Source organism: Dermacentor silvarum, chromosome 1 (assembly GCF_013339745.2).
Source record: "Dermacentor silvarum isolate Dsil-2018 chromosome 1, BIME_Dsil_1.4, whole genome shotgun sequence".
In the NCBI taxonomy this organism is placed as follows: Eukaryota; Metazoa; Arthropoda; class Arachnida; order Ixodida; family Ixodidae; genus Dermacentor; species Dermacentor silvarum.
Window position 1 is genome coordinate 186,918,867 of NC_051154.1, and position 8,679 is coordinate 186,927,545.

At 47.1% G+C, this 8,679-nt stretch overlaps 1 protein-coding gene across 1 annotated transcript; it reads right to left on the reverse strand.

Moving 5' to 3' along the window:
- Positions 1–6,162: 6,162 nt before the first annotated feature.
- On the reverse strand, positions 6,163–7,044 carry LOC119436053 (neprilysin). Its single transcript, XM_037702797.1, has one exon. It carries the CDS (start codon positions 7,042–7,044, stop codon positions 6,163–6,165), a length of 882 nt encoding a protein of 293 aa, XP_037558725.1.
- Positions 7,045–8,679: the final 1,635 nt, after the last annotated feature.

An 8,679-nucleotide genomic window follows, 5' to 3' on the forward strand; every position in this document is an offset into this window, starting at 1 on the left:
CTTTATAGCCTGCATCTAAAGAAACTTTCCCCCTGCAAATCAAAGTTTCCGAAACATTCGGGAGGGATATGTCTCGGCTCACAAGTGATCACACAAGTATCACTAGTGATGAATGGCAACGCTAAGCTGGTTCATCTCAGGGTGTTGTGTCGAGAGAATGGGCGCTGGCTGGCTCACAGGCTTGCGTCTGTTTCTGCCTCATTGTTCGCGTCGTCTTGAATTCGCTTGTATCGGGCTGCGCTTCTAAATGACGATGCACTGAACGACGTGTGTATTTAAACTCTACAGAAAGGCGGCGCTCGCGCTATTGCCGGAAAGTCTCGCAAGGCTAGATCCGCCTACAGTCAACAACATCCTCCTGTTTCTCCTCCTCTATTTCATCATCCTTCTTAGCTTAGGCCGCAATAGCTTGCACTGAAAAGCAATTTCGGGCAAATAACATAACTTCAGTGTTTAGTAATAGGCACAACTCTCTGCAGTTTCCATGAAAACGAATAAACAAACAAGAACGGCACGTAGACATGCTGCCTATTTCAAATTGACATTATACGTGAGATAAATGCTGACTTCGTTTTCGTGAATGTTGCATTCTCCCAATTGCAATGACACCCACGAATGGATCTACAAGGAGCGGCAAGAACACGAACACATTCAACAATGCAAATGCAGTTCAAGCTCTCGTGGAAGTAGTGACCATAAATAAATCGAGAAATGCAGTTAAAAAATGAAAACGAATTGATAAAAGCCGCTATACTGAGACTCTACGTTGCACGGATTGTATACGGGGTCAAATAGAAGTTCCCGCTTTGAGGTGGAGTTGGGGCGAGAAGGCCGAGCGGTGGCAAGGGGCTGAACCTATTAGAATGCGGTACCGCTCCCATTTCGGGCGCGCCTTTTCTTGTTGAGTAAGTGATGCATCTCTTCGTTTTCTCGTATTTTGTTGAACTGAACTGCTTTCCGCGACACGGAACGTAAATTCTGACTTGGAAAGCGGCATAACGTCGCTGAGAAGCATAACATTTAAAAATAAAAAGAAACGAACAGGCTTTTGTAAAAGTGTAGAAATGCAGGCGCACCTGAGCTCCGAAAGATTATCTTTGCGCACGTTTTGGACCACAAGGAAGTGAACCGGCCGGAATAAAATCGGGGACTTTCTTTAGTATATTTGATTACTTTTATTCTGTGGCAGTACGGGATGTCGTGCATTTGCTGTGGGTGGCGCAATAAAGGGACGGGACAAACAAACAAAACGAATAGAATATATATATATATATATATATATATATATATATATATATATAATGTGTTTACATCTCTTTTTTCACCCCGATTGTAACACTGCTACTGTTCCTAATCTTTCACCATCAAAACATGTGCATGCGTATTGCGTCGTCGATTCCAAGAAAAAAAGAAAAACTCCTACAATTCTAAGACCCGGTTTCCGTTCCCATTACAATAGAGAGCTTCAAGAATCGTACGACAATCCCAAATTTAAAGTGGTCACGTGTGGAATTGACGAAATGGCTCGCTATACTTTCCTTTTTTCTCGTTTAGCCTGCTATCACCGCATCGGTATCGCGTTTTCTTTTCTTTTCTTTTCTATTTTGCTCATTTTTGGAATCATCATGTCCAAATGTTTGTAAGTGCATCTGTTGTCACGTTTTCTTTTTCTATATTAAAGCGAAGTTTTTCATATCTAAGCCCCCGGGATTTGGCGTGAATGCTGCTCGATATCTCGCCGATATTTTTGGATATATACATATTTAAACAACATACGTGCGCCGAATGCAAGCTCCAGGAACCGAGATTATATTGAACCTTGTATGTTGACTAGCAAAGGAGTGCCAGTGAGCGCATCCGCATAATCAAACAATGAATCACGACAAAAAACATATACATATAATGTCGGTTCATGGCTACCATTAAAGCACGCATCCCTCTTAATGGACTAGCGCAAGATATTCAACAGTATTTTTATTTTTATTTGATTTCTTTATTTGGACAAAGTAAATGTCACTGGGTATAGGTGACCAGTTTTGCCCTATCCTCCAAAATGGTCATGTACCACTGTGACAAGGGAGGCAGTAAATCCTTAAATATAATTAGACATCTGCATACACATATCTCTGTGCATACACATGTAATTACTATTCTTCCCACGATAAGCATCATACATTGCCTTCGTTCTCGTGATATCGCTGCGTAGACGACTCATACTGTTTATATCCACCTGATTCAGTGTGTGCATTTCGGCATAGCTTGTGAATGGTGTAGTGCATGAACAAAAATATTGCGTGAAAAACTGTGATCTTTGCGGTAGATAAACATAAGCAGTGCATGAGATTACACGTTGCATAGGATCAAAGGGAACACGCTGGTATACGCATCGCCATTAGTCGTATATCATTTAATTTCCTGCTTCACTGAAGCTTCGCTTCACATCGATTCCCACATTGTACGTTATATCTGCTCTGCTTGCTTATGTGTTTTTTTTCACGCCATGCATTCATTCACAAGACATGCGCAGTGCTGTACACTTTTTCGCGATTACACACACGTCATTGCGGTGCTTTATAAACCGCCACCGGGGCATGTGTGTATTACTTCGACAAAGGCCGGTCCCGCGGCGGAAACGCCAGCAAAGTAGCTGGAGGCGTGCGACTGGCCTTCGTCATATCACTCTGAAAACAAAGGGTGTCACCCCTTTTGTAAAAGCGACTCTAACGGTGGACTATAGCTGCTTGTCACATATACGACGCGTTGTAAGATATACGACGCATATATACGACGAGAGTAGACGTCGCGAGTATCGATGCAAAAACCGATACGAGACGGAGACTGCTTTGGCCAATGGTGCATGTCTGTGCACTTTTCAGCAATACAAAGGCATGCCCATCGGTAAGTATTTGAACGAAGTCTACCCAACACGCAGAGAATAAGCCCACATTTCAAGAACCGCCGCTATCCGACCCACCAGCACAGACGTTTCTGAGGCGGTGCGCTGACAAACGGCTGCCGCTAACTGCACAGACCTGCGCACGGAAAGCGCCAGTGCCCTTTCTTGAACTCACTGTGCGACAGCTGTCTGTGCGGCATATACCGCTGTCCCTTCTAACTCGCTTCCCACGCACACAAAATGCGAAGAGCACCGCCCTTCGCTATTTGTAGCCATCCTTTTCCTTTGTTCTGATCTTCCGTAAAATGCGCAAGCTTCCACTATTAGCTGACAGGAGGCGTGACGGTTGGCGCGAGTCTTTTCTCATATATACATATACGCACACTGGACGGCGAACACATCTCTCCCGGCCGCTGTACGCTATTGTTGCTGTGCTGTCCTCTGGCTCCTTTTCACGCGCGGGGAACTCAGACCTCGCTGGCGCTAGCGCGCTTCGCCGTGACGCACGCCACGCGTTTTCGACTCCGCGTGCCAGTGCAGGCTCTTTTACTGTCGCGTAGTACAACAGAGCGGTCCCTGTGTACTACAACCGACCCCCATAGGCATCCCTTTCTTGTCGGGAGCTGCTCGCGGTTCCGCTCAAATCCACATGCCGCCTGCGCCGTGCCGCTCACCCCATCCTTACTAACCGCGACAAGGCGACAAAAGGATACAACGGCGCGTTTTGTGGTGTGTTCTCGCCATTTGTAGCCGTCGCCGACAAGGAAGAAAAAGTAGCTGTCCGCGACCGCCGCTTTTCTTTCTTTCGCGTGCCGTGTTCGGTACAAATTTAGGAAGATGCGCAGCGGGATACGGCACACGCGGACCTTTTACAGCCGGAGCTCCGAATCGCTTTCAATTTTTAGCCCAAGCTATACGAAAGTGTGCGTGTCCCCGCGTCTGTCCGTTTTTCGCTGTTTACGAGGTGCGGAACTCGTGCAACGATAACGACGGCGAAAGTACAGCGAGGCGGCTTCTTTTCCAAACGCTCCACAGTGGAACCTCGAGGGAACTTTAAAAGCTACACGTCGTTTCGCGATATACCTCTAGAGCACCAAACGCGGAACTCAAAGCTATTTACAGCCAATAACCTGCAACGTGAACCTCAGTAGCCGTAAAAACGCAGTGTACAGACCGTTATGCGCGCAGCACAATTTCTTAGTATTTGAGCAGTACATTCTGTGGTTGCGCGGGTCGAGGTGCAGCGTAGAGTTTCCTGGAAACATTACTAGAGGCGTCACGGACTAGAAGCAACTCTGGTGCTCCTATCGTTAACTGACGCGTAATATACGGATGTGTCTAAAGTTCGTGTTTGAGGCTTCCGACGATCTTGTGGCTATATGTATTGGACTTTATCTTTCGAAATTTCCAAGTAATCATATTTTGTTTCTCAACGTATGAACGCATCCAGTTTCTGCGCATATGCGTAATCATTGCCAATTGTTGCATTTATGAAGCAATGCCTCGTTGAAAACGATGAATTCGCAAAGTCACACAACCATTTGAAGACAGAAGGACGAAGTTTGGCGAAGTCCATGTGCTGACCATACGGACTGAACCACCATACTTAGTTTCCATTGACACTGGCGCCGGAGTTGCCTCTTAGGAAACACTACGAGGGTCACGACACGACAACAGTGGTTGCGCATATGGTTTTGACGCCGTAGACAAAACATATTATGTGGTTTCGCTCACGAAACACTTTTCTTTAACTGCGACAACGTTAAGGGCTAGAAACCGAGTTTGCTTTGTCCGTCCGTCCGTCCGTCCGTCCATTCAATTCGTTCCGCTGACGATCGAGGACGGTCGTAGTCATTGCCAACAAGTCCTAATCCTTTACCACGTCGTCGTCCGGCGCTCTCGTCATCCCTGGCTGCACTTCAAGCGCTGCCGAGAATACTCACACGACTTCAGTACGTCGTCTTTTCTTGAAAGCCGAAAAAAAGAATCTCGACAATTAAATAGCAACAAAAAAAGAAAGAAAAGTGATTACTCGAGATGATTGCGGATAGATTATTCTTCGACAACATTGCGTTTTCAAGTGAGCGAAACCTAGTTAATTGACCGCGCTGTTTTAAATAGAATGTGGTCTTACTGACTTAAACTATAGGTTATCTGATGTGTAGATGATCGTGCACGAGCCTCATAGCCCCATTTATAGCATAGATAACACCTTTAGTGTTATCAATATGTCCTAACCAATTATACTTTTGATATCGTTGCACAAAACGCGTATTACATGTATATTCCACGAAGAAAATGAGATTAAAACTGTTGTGGTCTTCCTTTTTCTTTTCTGACATCAATTAGTGTCGCTTTCCAATATAAGGCTACGCATTACTTATCAGGGTTTCTTGTGTTGATATTGTACGCTAAATGTACACTATTAGCCTCGTGCAATCGTTTCTATGTTGTGTACGTTAGAGTACTAGCGTAGGAAACTTATATATAAATTGCTTTCCAGCACACACAAAAATTGAGACTCGAAGGCCTCCACATATTCACAGACCTGTACAGTGCACTTTTGCGCTGTAATTATCGGGAAACATCTGGCTAAAACGATTTTCAAAATTTTCGCAGTGATTAGGTACTTTTCAAAATATATAGTTCCCTGTAAAACGCAAAGCCTAGAATAAATGAGCTCTAAAGCGTTGTCGAGGGAGGCACAGCTACTCAATGACTACACGAATCTGTGCTCAGAACAGCGCCTATAGAAACAATGTAGCATGTCAAGTTCGCGCAAAATACAGTATATAAATGATGAAACGTTACGCTTTGGAGAAGTTTTACAGCAAACGATTATTATTTCAGTGGGTTTCGAACGCTGTAGTAACCAAAACATAAACGCGCGTGAACGTCATGCCACGTAATAGCGGTATAGTGCCATGCAATGACAGCATCATGAAACGTTGCGTCTAACTGTGCATGCACTCGATGCTAAATTCGATGGCTGAAGAAGGGACACTGTTTAGCAGGTTTCATCTTCGAGTTATTGCGGCAACCAAATTCATCGGCGAACGGAGGAAAATTCATCACCGCCTTATTGCAGTCAGCCGGAGGCTGCGTGCCGGGCCGGGCACAAGGTGAGAAAGCAAAGGGTGACGAAAAACAGTTGCCTTTCGGTGAAGCCGATTCGCAGCCGCTGCCGCCGGCCACCGTCCCGCAATAGCGCTGTCTCCAGAGCGCTGTAGCTGATCTCGAGAGCCGGAATCTCCGGGAAGTAGCCGCTACTTCCAGCCTAAGCACGCCGCAACGTCGTCAACAGCGTGCCGCCAAAGAGGTGAAAGCCAGATTTCGCCAACGATGTCACCTTCCACGTCAATGCGCGATCCCTCGGCGTCCAGAGCACGCACCAGTTCGCTTGCATATAAGAAGCCCAATCCTCCGTAAAACATGGCATGCGTGCCATGCTTGTAGTATACGGGGGGCGACAATGTCTGCGCCGAGACGCTAACGCTGTTGAGCAGATAATCGTAATCGGCCAGCGGCAGCGCCAAGTTGGCCGGCATGCGTAACGCCTCTTCGTATTCGAAGGATAGTTCCTGAACAGACCGGCGCACGCGCAGCCAAAGCGCAATGAAGTTTATGTCGTTAGCGGGAAATGTTTCGTACATAATGGACAGCGCCGTGTTGCTCAGTAACTGTTCGGAGGGCCACATAAATGTCCTAGTCGCATTCAACTTCGCTTGCGCGCGTCTCTTCCACCGGGGCATTAGCCATTCAACGGCGTTGATCTTGCTCACTGCTGCATTGCGGATTTCGCCGAGCCGCGTGTCGATCTCTTGCCGCACCTTAAGTGGAAAGTTTTGCGCGGTGTAGAGTGAAGTGACGAGAAAGCGGTACGCGGCCTCCACTTCCGACGAGCAGAATGCGACCTGCAGTGCTACGGCTGTTGCTGGATCGTCGTCAGGCTTCGTCGCGGTTTCTCGTGGTAGCCGCGACCAGATCGACGCATCTACGGCGGGAGAAATCATCTGTACAAAGAGCCAAGAGATGTTCTCCATTATCTCGTCGCGATGGTAGGCAGAGATTATCTTGTCTAGGGCAGCAAGGAGTGCTTGCTGGCTAGCAATGATGCGATCAGTCGCCAGTGAACGCTGGGTCGGCATTAAGATTTTCATTGAGCATGGACACCCAATGTTCGGGTGGAATTCCGGGAGTATGGCTTTTCAAATCTTTGAGCAGTAACTCTGTAGCCGATGGCATGTGGTTCCCGCTGGCATCAAGCAACTGCTGAAGCACAGCAATTTGCACTTCCGCAGTCCTATTTCCCTGTTGATGTGTCGGAGGAGGCGTCCCCGGTGCCGCCAAGAGTTTGTAGTGCTTGCGCCAGTAATCGAAGAAGCTGCCAGTAGACACTAGCCGCCGATGGAGACTCAGCCACCCGCGAATGTGTGCAGCCGGACTGATGCGCAAGGCGCGCTGGCCACCGGCTGCCCTGCTTTCGAAGGAACTCGACATGAAACCACAACGGCAAGCCCCAGTTGAAGCCCAAATCAAGAAGCACTCCTAACGGATTTGCACCGCGAAACGGCTGCCCAGGCCAGCGAATCTTGCGCTCCTCCATGAACCGTTGAAGTGTCTCTGTACCTGACGCCGAATCCAAGAGTGAGATGTATTTGCAGAGGCTAAGCATACCGAGTGGCTTTTCAGCCACTGCGAGGTATTTCTTGCCTCTTCTTAGCATCAGCTCGAAGTTCTTAGACCAGGCATCCACGACATCCTCCCTGGACGAACGCGAGATGTGGTGGTACACGCTGGGCTCCTTCCAAGCAGAGCACACGAAGGCCCTGAAGTCGTCACATGGGTTGATGCTCCTGTTGAGTGAGGCGCCGATGAAAACCTCGTAGCGGTAACAGTCGGTACTGTCACAGTAGCTGCTGTCAGTGGGAAGTTTTGCCGGGGGAGAGCCATAAGAAATATATGAGCACGGCACCCGCGACGCACAAAAGCAGAACCAAGATCACAGCTCCTTTGATGATTAAACCCCTCCTCGGCGACAGCAAGGTCAGAGGTGAAACAACCTAAACGAGAAAGAAAGACGTACAGGACAAATTGAGCGCTTAGCAATGCAAATCTCTATACTTCACTCAATAACTGTTTTCCTAATTACAGAATATATTGCATTAGTATAATTTGCACATACTTAAACCCGTATGTGAAGTGACCTGCATTCACGCCCTAATACATATAGAAGTTCATTTTCATTTAATTTCATTTATTTTCTCTCAGGGCCGAGGTAGTACAGAGGGAGTGGGTGGCACCAAAATCAAAACAAAACACATTTTAGCAGCGTAGTAGGGTTACAAGTTGTTAAGAAGAGTTTTTTTTTCTTTGTTTAGATCGTTGGCATTGACGATCTAAACAACGGAAGCGGGAAGGTGGTTTCAGTCGGCACTTGTGCGAATGAAATAATTGAAATGAAGGTTAGTGCTTCAACATGGCACGTCAACCTTGACGTGCCGCGTTTATTTACCTGACGTGCATAGCGCTAAGTCTATCACACTCACAGTGTAAAAGTAACCTCCATTTCACTAATAGTGGCCAAATTCTAACAAGTATTGCCACGCACGCGTTGTTTTACTTTTTAGCCAGTGATTGCTTTCACGAAATCACCCCTGTCAGCATGTCATCGCTCTCACACGCGACGCGCAAGCTGTTCCAGAAACCTCGGGAACATTGTCCACAACTCAGTATAGCGAGACAGGCGTGTCTAGCCAGCTTGCACGCGCTACGCAAATAGC

What these genes read in the sequence shown, in the direction of transcription:
- LOC119436053 (XM_037702797.1), bottom strand. Translation starts at nt 7,044, where the DNA reads ATGCCGACCCAGCGTTCACTGGCGACTGATCGCATCATTGCTAGCCAG.